Source organism: Vicugna pacos, chromosome 12, assembly GCF_048564905.1.
Source record: "Vicugna pacos chromosome 12, VicPac4, whole genome shotgun sequence".
NCBI lineage: Eukaryota > Metazoa > Chordata > Mammalia > Artiodactyla > Camelidae > Vicugna > Vicugna pacos.
The window spans coordinates 58,962,692-58,976,900 of record NC_132998.1 but is presented as its reverse complement, the minus strand read 5'-3'; the positions used below and the strand labels follow the sequence as shown (position 1 = coordinate 58,976,900).

The 14,209-nt window shown below is 35.3% G+C and overlaps 1 protein-coding gene across 5 annotated transcripts in view; it reads left to right on the top strand.

Annotated features, from left to right (window-relative positions):
* Window positions 1-14,209, top strand: part of ENTHD1 (ENTH domain containing 1) — a 106,832-nt gene that overhangs the window by 30,059 nt on the left and 62,564 nt on the right. For 4 of the 5 annotated variants that reach the window (XM_072973561.1, XM_072973562.1, XM_006207102.3 and 1 more), the window contains one exon: window positions 1,375-1,617. The exons of the other annotated variant lie outside the window; for it this stretch is intronic. In XM_072973561.1, the coding sequence (XP_072829662.1) occupies window positions 1,375-1,617 (243 nt within the window). The remainder of the gene's footprint in view (window positions 1-1,374; window positions 1,618-14,209) is intronic. 5 annotated transcript variants of the gene reach the window in all.

Below are 14,209 nucleotides of genomic sequence, written 5' to 3'. Positions count from 1 at the left end.
CTGGGGAAGTAGTGTCTGGCTTGTTGTCCCCAAAGATTGACAGTCACAGCAGGCTTCTATCATGCAACGCTGAGTGGTAACCCTAAACACCGTGGGATTTTTTGGTTAAAGACTAGACTGTAAGCTAATTAGAGGAAATTAAGGATATTGAGAATCATGCAGTTTGCAGCGGTTAGCAAAGAAGTTTGGAAGGAAGAAATAACTAAGAAGTGAGATTATATAAAATAATCTTGGGAAAGATGACACCTTGAGTAAAGGTTTCTGACACTGTGCATATCACTCCTTAATGAAATGACCAGCAGTTAAAGAACATTGTTGGCCCCTGTCATCTAAATAAATATACCCTGAATTTGACTATTTCTCATAACTTCCAATAGTGGTAAATTATAGTTAGAAACATTAACACTAATTCATCATACTTGGAGCTCACAATGAGCATAGTAGTGGATGTTTAGGGACTGTTCAGTTTACTTCTGGAAGAAGGCTTGGGAAGACATGAGATGTTAATATGGGTTGGTCCCAAGATATGGAGAAAAGGTGTTTCCTTTAATTTCTCATGGAGATGGCTGAGAACAGTACTAGTAATACCATATATTTCAATGAGTGTACTTTTTTATATCTGTGAATTAAACTGAACAGATAGACGATTTTCAGGTAGGAGACTCATGCTCAGACAACCACCTAACTGGCTCAGAGTCACCCAGATGGTTAAGGGCAGCAGCACTGTTAGAATTCTGGTCTTAGTCTGTCCTCTGGTACTGTATTAATGGCCTCACATTATTTTGGTAGGATGTTTTGTCAAAGAAAACTCAGTTGCCCTCCCCTCTCTTGTTCTACCTAATTGTATTTCTCTAAAGAAGCAGATATAAACAATGGATGCCTGCCCATCCATCACCCATCATCCATCCATCTTTGTCTTTCTCTATCTGCTACTCTCTTCTATATGCATATATAATGGTTTATTTTCCTTATGCTTTACAAGTTTGAATGATACTATGCAATTACTTTAACTCTTTAGCCATATGTCATGGTCATACATCTAGGTCAGTACATCTGGATCTGATTCATTCCTTTGTATGCCTATATTGTTTGATTTATTGCAGAATATGTATTACTTTCAAAGGAAAATCCAATAGCATACTTAAGGTGAAAAATGTAATGCCAATGTATGATACAATTTCATCGTATATTTCTTCTTAAAGCATAAGAAAAGGAATAGTTATGGAAAATTCTAATGACACAGGTTTCTCTATGTTTGCTAGAGGTTTTCTCGCTTTGCTTACATTTTCATTTTTCCCTAATTTTCCTTAAAATAAAACTAATGGTAGCCTTAATTAATATTTTCTTTTTTAAGAAAATTAATGTATTTTTCAGGTTATTATATCCGGGAAAAGTCTAAGCAAGTCATAACATTGCTGATGGATGAACAGTTGCTGCATAGAGAGAGGGAAGTAGCATGTCGGACTAGATGGCGTACCTCCTACTCTGTGACCTTTCCTAAAGGATTACCTGGTGCGGGTAACTCACCAACAGCATGTGCTTCTGCCCCCACATCAGAAATTCCTGCTTCAGAGAAGAAGTGTAAGCTTCTTAAGGTTGCAAGGCTACATAATAAAAGTGCGTATAATGGGCATTGGACTAAAATGCAATAGGTATTATTTAAGAACAACTGAAAATTATAAAACATTAGGTTTATGTATTAAAGTATTAATACTGTATTAGTACTACTATTATTGTATTAGATATCATACTATAGAGAACAAAGATGAAGAATACCATTCAGTAGAAAATTTTATGACTATTTTCTGAATGCAGTTATCTGGGATTCAAATAAGGTGTTTTTGAGCTTTGAAGGTATTACACTAGTGACTACCCTATTTGACATCATGATTCAGTTTTAAGATGTTCATCATACTGGAGAGTGAAGGAGAACTGTTTTCTGAGGCTAGGGGTCTGGGTGTGTGTGCATTTGCACTATCTGATCTTCCAAATCAAGAAATTGACATTTTAAAAAATGAGCCTCAAAATTCTGAAACTCTTCTAGGACAATACCTTGTGTTATATAACCCTTTCCTTTGCCTAAAACTTTAAACCTGGACTACTGAACTTAAAGAAAAGGCATTTATTTATAACGTTATAATAGAAATCAGCAGGAAAATACAGTTAGCGTTTCTAGTGAATTTATTAAAACATAAAGGAATGTCATTTTGCTCTGACTTCTTTAGTACAAACCTTGTTGATAAATTGTGTGTAAGGAATGGACAGTTTGAGGAAACAAAAACATCAGTGAAATGTGACTTGGGTAACTATCCCGTGAAAGGAGCTGAACTTTGTGCCGCATGTGAGGGGCAGAGTAGGAGGAACAGATAGTTAGAAGCATTTTCAGAGACTTGCCTCCTGGCTTTATTGTGTAACTGTGTTAAGTAAGATCTTGAAAGAGAGATATTCTAAATGTCAGTAAAGTTTGGAAATTTAAAAATGCTGATAGTAATGCCAACACAAACCAATCCTGCTAAAAATCATTAAAGTACTACTCTGACTCAGTCGAGAGATCTCAGATGTTCACTCAATTTGTATTTGTGTGGATAGGGGTGATGGAAAGACAGTAAAAGAGGTGGGCATTGCAATTATAATAGTAAATACCAACCAAATGCTTCTAGAAGTAGTGGAACCTCTTTCTTTAGGGTACCCAGTACTTTGAAACAAATCTCCAAAAGAGACAGATACATTCTGAAGATTTTCTTAGAGAAGCCTTAAATTCAAACTGATGCTAAAAATAAGTAACGGAGTAAAATAACTCATTATGACTCACCTAGAGTTTCTTCACCCCTTTTGCTACTTCTGTTACCTTTCTTTTTCTTCCATCATTGCTTTTCCTCTTCTTTTCTTTCATTATAAACGTATTTACTAACTTTATAATTTGAAATTTGGCTATCTAGCAGAAATTTGGAGTTACAGCAGTGAATAAAACAAAGTCCCTTTCATCATGAAGCAAATATTCTAGTGACAGAGATAGATTGTTAAACACACATAAACAAAATAGATATAAAATACTATGTCAGATAATGTCAAGTCCTGTAAAGGAAGGGAAAGTGGTGACAGGACAGAGAGTGACAGGGATGGCTTTATTTTAGGTCAAGTAGTGACGGAAGGCCTTTTGGAGGAGGCTGATATTTAAACAGAGACTTAAATAAAGTAAGGGAACAATCCAAGTCTGTCGGGGGTGTGCTGGCAGAGGGGCCAGCAGGCGCAGTGCTCTGAAACTGGAGCTGGCTTGGTGTAACCAACCATGGCTTAGGAAATGTGTCCCTGCGTTGCTGCAGAACTAGCTCAACGCTGAGCCATTTTTATGGTAGTTAAGAAAATCTAGTTTATTGCTTTTTAGTCACTGCTTTTTTTTAAGCTCAAAATGATGCTTCCCAGATTTATGACACTTCTTATTCACTAGACTGAGCTCTGAATGACTTTTGAATATTTAAAAAAAATCAATCTACCTTCAAATGAAGTTTTACTACAGTTAACTTTTTTTCATACCACAAACGTGTATTGAATACGTACTTACTATATGCCAGACACTGCTCTAGGCCTGGTAAGCAAATTGGGTTTATTTCTGCTCTCACAGAGGTTGTATCTAGTGATGGACTTTCAGTCTGTTTCAAAACACTATGTTCAAAAAGAGTTTTGGTGAATGATGACATCACTGAAGTGAATCTGTAGTAAGAGTACTAAAGTGAATAGTGAACATTTGGATATAAAAGCTGTAGTAAATTTGTTAAAAATCTGTTACATTATTTTAAAATCCCATTTACCCATCACTGTATATAGTACATATACACAGTAGTTGTATAGATGCGTTTGTGTTCGAAAAGAGAAATTGGATTAAGTAAGCTTAGCAATATTAACCATATCTATTTAGGTATTTGAATCTGAAACTATTTTAAAGGAAAAAAGAAAACTTACAATTTGGTTGGGTGGGGAGAAGATAAGAAAATTTATTAGGGGTTGTTATTAATGGGACAGGACAAGTAGCAAATGAAAACTTGGAGATGGGTGGATCAGTCAAAATTAGGTGTGTCCACAAGTGATAGTATTAGGGCCACAAAACTGTTAGTAGTGTAAAAATAATAGAAATTTCTCTCTTCTAAAAATAATCCAGAACCAGGTATTGTTGGACTGATGTGGTTCTCCATGATGTCAGGGCTCTTTCTGTCTTGTTGCACCACTAAACTCAGCATGTAAGTTCCACTTTGTGGTCCAATATGGCTGCTTGATTCCAGCAGTCACATCTGCCTTCTAGCCAGTAGGAAGGAGGAAGGGTTGAAAATATGAATGCCTTTTTCCCTTTAAGGACATTTATGGAAGTTGCCTGTAACATTTTGGTTTAAATACTGTTGTTTAGCACTTAGTTACATGGACATTCCTAGCTTCAAGAGAGGCTGAGAAATGTAGTCTTTATACTAGACAGGCATATGTCCAGATGAAAGAAAATCTATCATTAAGGAAGAAGGAGAGACTAAATATAGGGGACAACAATAGTCCTACCATACTGGGAAAGAATACAAGAAGTGAATTAATCATGGTAATACATGGTTGTCAGTTTAAATGGAATAGAGAATATAAATTCTAATATGTAGAAAAATGTGGGCAGATAGTTAAGAGTACTCAGCACAATTTATAAAAGGACATAATGAACAGTATTTGGAAATTTCAATTTGATACGACTAGCAACTAGGAACCATTGTAGGCCTTGGAGAACAGAAGGGATGTTTAGCTTAGTCACAGAACTTAGCTTTCTTATTACTGAAAACAGCTGTTGGTGGAAGATAATTCTTACTAAGGCTCTCTACTTTGTGTAGAAATGAAGGATATACAAATTGGAGGGAAGCTTTATAAGAGACAGTTGTTTCAATCCAGGCATCCAGGACCTGCTCTAGGGTTATTGAAATGAGGAAAGGTAATGTTTAAAGATAGAATAGAGAGAGGAAATGGAGTGAGTCGATATATTGGAGAAAAAAGAGAGAAATTGAAAATGACTCTTACAATTGAGTTAGAAAAAAAAGGAGGCAAGTGATGGTATCATACAGGTAAATTTCCATCAGAAGGAATTTAAAGACGCTTCTAAATTATTTAGTTACAATGAAATGTAAAACTGAATGCTTTGCTAGGAATCTGATTCCCAGGCTTTAAGATCTAGAGCTGAAACAGCTGTGTGTCACTCTTTGCAGTGAATTAGCAAGGGGAAAAGGTACTCTAGAGAAGGTGTTATACACACATCACTACTTCTACTCCTTTTTTCCTATTCCTGGATGCTTTCCCCAAGTTTTAATTCTGGTAGATAGCTTGGATAGTTTTCATTTAGCTGACTTTGTTGTTTGAAGGCAGAGATGAGCTGAAGGATGATTGCTGCTTGATGGCAAGACAGAAAACTATATAAAGCACAGTGATAACTCAGCTTCTCTGAGCTATAAGCATCAAAGTTAGGTCCCTTCCTTGGAGGTAATCATTATAAAAACTGTCACCATAGACATTGCTTACAACTAGACCAGTGAAGCATTACCTCGTTGATTATCCAGTCTTCCATGAAGAGCTCTTCAGTGGTATTATTCTTTGCAGAGGAACTTTACCTGTATTAGAGAAGGATTACTCTGGTCTGTATTAAATGTAATGCAACTCTACATCATGGAAATATTTCCCTAAAAATTGTATATAATTCCCGTTGGACTAAAAGTTAAACTTCAAAGTAGTTGTCATACTTTTATGAGCAAAAACACCAATGTTGGTATTACGTCCCACAGTGAACTTTGTACGGACAGAGAGGCGATGTGGAGGCAAACTTGGGTGCCTTATCACATACAGTGTCAGTGGCAGGACTTATGGTACAAGTGGTGGTTGCCACTAAAACATTTACCTTGATGAATGTCAAGCAGTGATTTTTTAAAAATTAGAAAATAAACAAGTGTACAAAAGAGAAAATAACAATAACTTACATTTCTACCACCCTAGGTCTACCATTATTAACATCTTAGAATATTTGCTTCTAGTCTTATTATTTTTCTTCTTTTGTTTTTGTTTCAGAAAAATCACTCTATTCTTGTAAAGCAAAAATACAGGCCCGTTGTAATTAATCACTTCCAATCGCATCACACAAAAGTAGTCATAATTAATATCAAATTAACATGAATTCTAGGCACCTTTTATCCATCCATTTATATATGTATAAAGATGAATAACTAGAGAGAAAATGTTATTATAAAAGTGTTATTGTACTCGATGTTATATTTTACTAAAAATATTTCAAGTCTACTTCTGGCAATAACAGTTACTACGAGCTCCAAGAAACCCGTTTATTGCACAATAACCAAAGACTGGAAACGATACACTATTTGAGACATTTCTGGCTTCACTAGAGTATGGGAAGTCTCCAAGGATCTCCCCCTCCAAACATTTGAATTAATTATTAAATGAAATAAACAAAATAAGAACAGGACATATGAGCTCAGGTAAAAGTGACTTCGAGTTGGTGCCTGTGGGACACTGCAGGTGATTGTAGCGGTTGAGTTGCTTAAGGGCAGTTATTAGTAGGTAAGGAAATGAGTTTTGGGGCTGCCTTGAGAATTGGGAAGGAAAGTATGAGGTTACTGTGCTGAACCCAGACACTCAAAAAGGGGCTGAAGTGATTCCAGGTAGTTCTCTCTGCAAGAAGAAAACCTCAATTCGCAGGTTAGGTCCACAGGATTCCCATCAATTAAAGTCAAGACAATGAGCTCACAGTCCATGCACCAAACACAGGAGAAAATAGTTAGTAAAGAACATATTCAGTCCCCACAGATTGTAGACATTAGAAAGGTTGGATGCACAATGTAGAAGAGCTATGTTTTTAAATATTTAAATAAATAAAGGATATAATCACAGTGTTGATAATGGAGGAGATTGTGTGTGGGGCAGAAGACTTACAGGAAATTTCTGTACCTCTCTCTCCATTTTGTTATAAACCTAAAATGGCTTGAAAAAAAAAAGTCTTAAAAAAATACACACAAGCACAACTGTCAAAGCCAGATTTGCCCTTCTCTAAATTAATGCAATTATTCAAATGTCAGTTATGTCTGTCATAGCCTAGGCCCTTAGGCTGAATCAAACTCTTAAAAATTAAGATGGATTTACTTTAAAAAAAAAAGATTATTAGGAATGAACATACGAATTTGAAAATGAGAACTTACAGAAATGAGAAATACCGTTGAAATAAAAAAATTTAGTGAGCTAGAAGCTATGTCCAATGTAAGTGGAATATATGGAAGCAATGTTTAGACATAGAGGATACATATATAGAGGAATGACAGTTACCATGCCAGTATACGCAAGGTCTTCTCGTCAGCTACAGTGGAGGCCAGATGACTGTGATACAATATTTTCACAGTGCAGAGAGAAAACAATAGCCTGTAATTGTGTACCCAGCAAAACTGTCATTCAAGGATGAGGGTGAAATCATCACTCACCGATAAATACAAAAACTGAAGAATTTACCACCATAAAACCTATAATTAAAGGGTATACTTCAAAAAGAAGGAACATTATTCCAGAAGAGTGGTCGGAGATAGGAGAAGGAATGATTAACAAATAGTTAACATGTATATAAAATAAAAGAAACACATTCTGTGTAAAACAGTATTGTCTAACTTTTGAGTTTTAAAAAAAGACAACTAGAAGAGTGGGTAGCTGTGGGATGTAAGTTAGGAGTGGGTCTGCAGATTTATAGTGTTCTAAGGTCCTTGTATTTTTTGAGAGAATAAGGGTATTATCTGACTCTAAATTTTTAAAAGTAAATGTGCATGATAAATTTTCAAGGGTAAATGCTAAAAGAAGAGAAGTAGACTGCATAAATTCCAAAGTAGCAACAAAAAATGGAATGAAAATTTTTAAAATTTTATAAAGGGCAAGAAGCATACATAAAGTGGGACAAAGGGAAATAAAAAAGTAAAATGGTAGAAACAAATCCAAATATATTAATAATCACAAATATCAGTGGGTTAAAAATTCATCTGTTAAAAGGCAGAGATTATCAAATTGGGGAAGAAGAAATCCAGATGTATGCTGCAAGCAGGAGTTCACATAAAGGTTAAAGCAAGTGGGTGGAAAAAGATAAACCAGGCATATACTAACTAAAGAAAGCTAGTGTAGCTATATTAGTATCATAGAAAGTAGAATTTAAAGCCAAGAGCATTATTAAGGAGGATGATAAAAGGTTTAATTCCCCAGGGAGACATAATATTTCTAAATGTGAATTTAACCAATATAATAAATTCAAAGTACATAAAGCAAAATTTGGTAGAACTACAGGAAGAAATCGAAACATCTTCCATTATAGTAAATGATGTAAAATTTTTCTCTCAATTGATAATTCAAGTAAATAAAACATTATTTAAAATATGGATTTTATAACTGATTATATGTATTATAAAGAAAATCTTAACATTTCAAAGAATTTGTATCACACAGACCACATTTCTAGCAAAAATGCAATTTAGTTTGAGTTTTTAAAATGTAAATTTAAAATTTCCGTACATTTGAATGTGGCAGTATTTTGTTTAGAATCGGGTAGAAGAAAAGGTTCCCATTCTCTTTCCATTCAGTTTTATACTAGAGATTCTAGCCATGACAATAAAACAAGTAAGAGAAATAAAAAGTATTGAAATGGAATAAATTTATTTGCAGATGAAAAGATTTTCATATAGAAAACATGAAAAGGTCTACAGACATATTAGAAATAATAAGAGGTTTAGTAGGATGACTGGCTATAAATATATTGTTTATTGAAATACTAAAAATGTAAATACGGTTGTTTCAAAATTGCATGAATTTAGTGGAGGGTTTTTCAAGCTTGGTACTATTGACGTTTTAAGCCAGATGATTCTTTGTGGTTGGGGCTGTTCTGTGCAGGGCAGGGTGTTCAGCATTATTTCTGAGCTCTGCCCACTAGATGCTGTTAGCACACATCCCTTCCTTTTGTGAGAGCCAGAAGTGTCTGCAGACATTGTCAGATGCCCGCTGCGGGCCAAAATTGCCCCCAGTTGAGAATCACTGATTCAGTGCAATTACAATCAAAATCCCACAAGAATTTTTAAAGTTGAATTTGATGGGCTGATTCCAAAGCTTATCTGAAAGAATCAAAAGGTCAGGCATATCCTAAAACATTCCTGTAAAGAATAAAGTGGGGGGCTTGCCTTTTTAGATGGCAAGAATAAAGCAATAGTAATCATGGCAGCATGGTATTGACGCAGGGCCAATGGAACAAACTACAGAGCCCTGGAAACAGAACTGTGCCGCTGTGTTACCTTAGTGTATGACAGAGGTGGCATGTCACGTTGGTGGGGGAGAATGAACTGCTTAATAAGTAATACCAGGGCAATTATTTAATCATATTGAAAAAAATGGAATTAGGTCTCTACCTCATATCATGCACAAAAACAAATCCTAGAGGAATTAAGGACTTAAAAGTGAAAAAAACAAAAATTCAAAATGTTTAGAAAAGAATTTAGGAGAGTATCTTTTTCACATTGTGATAAGGAAGAATTTCTTATAATAAAAAAAGTACAAACTATTTTAAAACATATTTATAAATTTGACTGTTGTGATAGGCAGAAGTGTGTGAATAAACCTCAGTGACCCTGGACTCTGCTCTATCTTCTGAGTCCTTTATACAGGGTCCTGCTCATTCTGTCAGGTTGGGAAATGGAAATGTACCTTGTTCCAATCAGGTGGGGAGATACCCTCACCTTCAGATCATTCACCCAATTCAGTGTGAAAATATGGCTTTCACTTTCATTACTGTCAGCATCTTTTTTTAAAAATTAAAGTATAGTTGATTTACAGTGTTGTGTTAGTTATTCCTTTTCAGATTCTTTCCATTATAGTTTATTACAAGATAATAAATATGGTTCTCTGTGCTATACACTAGGACCTTATTGTTTATCTATTGCACACATAGTAGTTTGTATCGGTCTATCCCAAACTCCTAATTTATCCTTTCCCCTCCTTTCCCCTTTGGAAACCATAAGTTTGTTTTCTATGTCAGTGAGTCTTTTTCTGTTTTGTAAATAAGTTCATTTGTGTATCTTTTTAGATTCCACATGTAAGTGATATCATATGATATTTGTCTTTATCTGACTTCACTCAATGTAATAATCTCTAGCTCCATCCATGTTGCTTCAAATGGCATTATTTAATGGCTGAGTAGTATTCCATTGTATACATATACATCACATCTTCTTTATCCAGTCATCTGTCAATGGACATTTAGGTTGCTGCCATGTCTTGTTTATTGTAAATAATGTTCTGTGAACATTGGGGTGCATGTATCTTTTCAAATTAGAGTTTTTGTCTTTTCTGGATGCATGCCCAGGGGTGGGATTAGTGGATCATATGGTAACTCTATTTTTAGTTTTTTAAAGAACCTCCATACTATTTTCCATAGTGTCTGCACCAATTTACATTCCCCAAAATAGTTGAAGGTGTTTATTACTATTATTTGTAGACTTTTTGATGGTGACCATTCTGACCAGGGTGAGGTGATACCTCATTGTAGTTTTGATTTAATTTCTCTAATAACTAGCGATGTTGAGCATCTTTTCATGTGCCTGTTGGCCATTTGTATGTCTTCTTTGGAGGAATGTCTGTTTAGGTCTTCTGCCCACTTTTTGATTGGGTGGGGCTTTTTTGTTATTGAGCTATATGAGCTATTTGTGTATTTTTGAAATTAAGCCTTTGTCAGTCGCATTGTTTGCAAATGTTTTCTTGTAGTCTGTAGGTTGTCTTTTTATTTTGTTATGGTTTCCTTTGCTGTGCAAAAGCTTGTAAGTTGATTAGGTCCCATTTGTTTATTTTTTGTTAGCATCTTTTTTTACTAACTCTGTTATACCTATTTTTTTTTCTTTAGCTGTTTTCACCTCTTCTCAGTCATAAGGAGGGCAAAAAAGCACTGTCCATTCAGTTCCCCCTTTTTCCAGACATGAGGATATTGATGAGAAACCTCGAAATCTCGTCAACTCGCCAATAACACCTTTGGAAGAGAGGGAATGACCTAGATTTTGTTTCTTTTCTTGCCCACTGGTTATTTTTGTGTGTTTTTCCCCCTTTTAAAATTACTTTTAATTACACCTATTTCCATGTCAGATTGCGTTGTAAAACTTTTTGATTAGTTCTGACCTTTTAAAATAAAATATCATGAAGTATTTGGCGATGGAAATTCTGTGTTGCAGTTTCACTCTGCTCTCTAAACCAGGAGTCAGCAACTGGGGATTTAGACCTGCTTTCGTGGTGACTGTTTATTTCTTCCTGTGCCTGTAGCTGAGCATTTAACATAGTTTGTGGGTTTTCCTGTTTGCCATTATTATTAAGTAGTATCATATTTTATGTGCTATTGTTAGCAAAATGCTGAGGTAAAGTTGTCTCAACTCCCTTTTGTTGTTGTTGTTGTTTCTTTTTGGGAGGGGTAATTAATTTTATTGATTTATTTTTAATGGAGGTACTGCAGAATGAACCCAGGGCCTCGTGCCTGCTGAGCACAGACAGTGCCACTGAGCTTATACCCTCCCTCACCGCCTCAACTTCTTTTTTAAGATCTCCAGAAACAGAAGTTTGCTTTTTCTCACTTTTCCTTATCTACTTATTTCAAATTCAATTTTAAACATCTGCTTAAACATCTCTGCTTTCTTATTCTTTATCCTTTTCATGTTTTCATTTTTTTAAAAAAACATACTTTTCCCCACTAATGTCGAAATACACCTTTCAGAAAAGATTTACCGCACTCACATTCTGTCTCCTGTCCCTCTGAAGCATTTGTCATGAATAAATAGGAGCAGAGAAACAACAGAGAAGCATTCTGGTGGTGTCTGTAGTAGACACTGTGGTGTTTCCAGATTCCTGCTTCAAGGTAAATGCACTTACTCCCTCGGCTGCTGGGAGAGTTGGTGCCTGAGGGGTCTCAGCTAAATCCTTCTCTTCAAATTTCCAACATTTGAAGAAAGCCTCTTTGCCTAAGGTCACACCCCCTCCCTAAGAGAACCTGCTGTCAGTGACTTGTGGATGTAGGCCAGTCCCCTTGCTTCAAGGTAGGACGACTGTGAAGAGCCATTCCAGCCCCAAAGCTCCTAGTAGGATTGGCCAAGACCTCTGTTGCAAACACATTATGACTCAGTTCTCCCTTGCCCCCGGCCTGCCTCCCTCTTTAGTCATGGATATTTCTGAGAGCACTCCCTAATGAGTCTCCCTTACACAAATCTGAGTCTCGGAGTCTGTTTCCTGGGGAATCCAACCTACAGCAATGGCTTTGCCTCAAGATTTAAGATATAGGACAATTATATGTATGTAAATGAAGAAAGAATGATAAAGCAAATGGGACAAAATGTTAGCAGTTGGTGGATCTAGATGAAAAGTATATGTGAATTCTCTACTAGTCTTGCAACTTTTCTGTAAGTTTGCTCCAAGAAAGTGAAATTGTTAAGGTTTCAAATTCATGATTCTGCAAAAGCTGAGTATAAATTTAATCACTATGAGATGTTTAAATCTTATCAATTCTTCATTAGCCCACTGAATATTTTCTATAATTGATACATTTATTTTTAAAATTAATTTTGTTATGTAAATGACTTAGTTTACTTAAATTGCACCTGTAAGGACAGTCAATATGTAGCAGCAATGTCTATTAGATGCTAAATAATAAACAGAACAACTTGAGAATTTAAGGAGCATTTCAATTCCAAAATGTGCGGTTGCACTGTTAATATCTGATAGTTTGAATGTCAGTTTGATATCTCATCTGAGAAATATCACAGGGTTTGCCAGTTCTGCTTTGTGGTATTATCTGAGTGGTACAGGCTCACTGAGATCTATAGCTTCTCTCTAGATAGTTTTTACGAAATACCATCTTGGTATCTAAGCACTCATCTTCGAATGACTCAGTAGCATCATTTCCTGCAGCATCTTCACTTTTTCCTTTGAGGTTTCTCATTCACATACTGGTCCTCCTTGGCTGTGACTTCACAGTCTCATTTGATAAATAGCTTGTGATATGCAAGGGGCTTCATTTCCACTAAGGAACTGGATGTGTGATGTGTGTTCTCCCCCTCTGCTTGCTTGTGAAAATCTAGAAAGAAATATTGTGTAATCACCTTAATTTAATTAAGCACACTTCACTTACAGTGTTGTGCTTGATACTAAAAAGTTTTTTTCTAAATGAATTTCCATAGACTCAGTATATTCTAACTGCCTTCCTTCTTGCCCCATAAGATTATTTAATATATCCTTCTAACATTTTAGCTATTCTGGGCTAAAATGCATCTCCAGGTATATAAGATATTTTTTCTTTCACAATTCTTACTATTCTTCAGTTTTCTTCACACTTGACTTCAAAATTGACTTCCTGAAATTTTTATCAGTCTACTTCTGTGATGTCTAAAACCTAAGTCTATTTCATTTCAAGGATAATTTGTTGCTGAGTGCTCGAAGAGTGATAATATAGTTCCTGATGAAATCTCTTGAAAGTACATAGATGATCTAAGCCTCGAATTGCTGCTGTTTGCCAATATTAATTATACAATCTCCAAGTCCAAAATAAGCTCATTTTAATTATTCATTTTCATGTGAAGTTATAAGAAAATGAAAAGTTAGAGCCATAAATGCAAAGTTCTTATTCTTTCTTCAGTGTCTTTGGTGTATACCATTCTTACTCCTTTTACTCATGTGGTTCTTTCTGCTTGGAATAATTTCTCCCTCTATGTTTGTCAGGATCCTAGCCATCCTTCAAAGCCTTGTTCAAATTTTACTTCCTATTTGAGGCTCTTTCTGATTACTCTGGTGCTCATGGATTTTTCTTCCTTTTAGAATGTCTATTTCTGAAGTTAGTCATTTAAAGAAAGTTTGGCCTGTGATTGATCTCCTCGGATTGCTTCCTGTAAGACAAGTCTGTATGTTAGACTTATCTCATTAGTTAGGCTATAAACTTTTTGAAGACAAGGACTGAGCTATTTTTCTTGAATAACCCATAAAATGATTTTGAAAAATTATGTACCTCCTTACACATTTTTAGGTTGACATGTGAAATTTTGTCTTAAGTATAAGTAAGTGCAAAGGATATAATTAAAAATATCATCATTAAAGACAAAAGAAAACAACTGTTACATGAGTCCTTTAAGAGTATCTACAGGAATCTAAATAC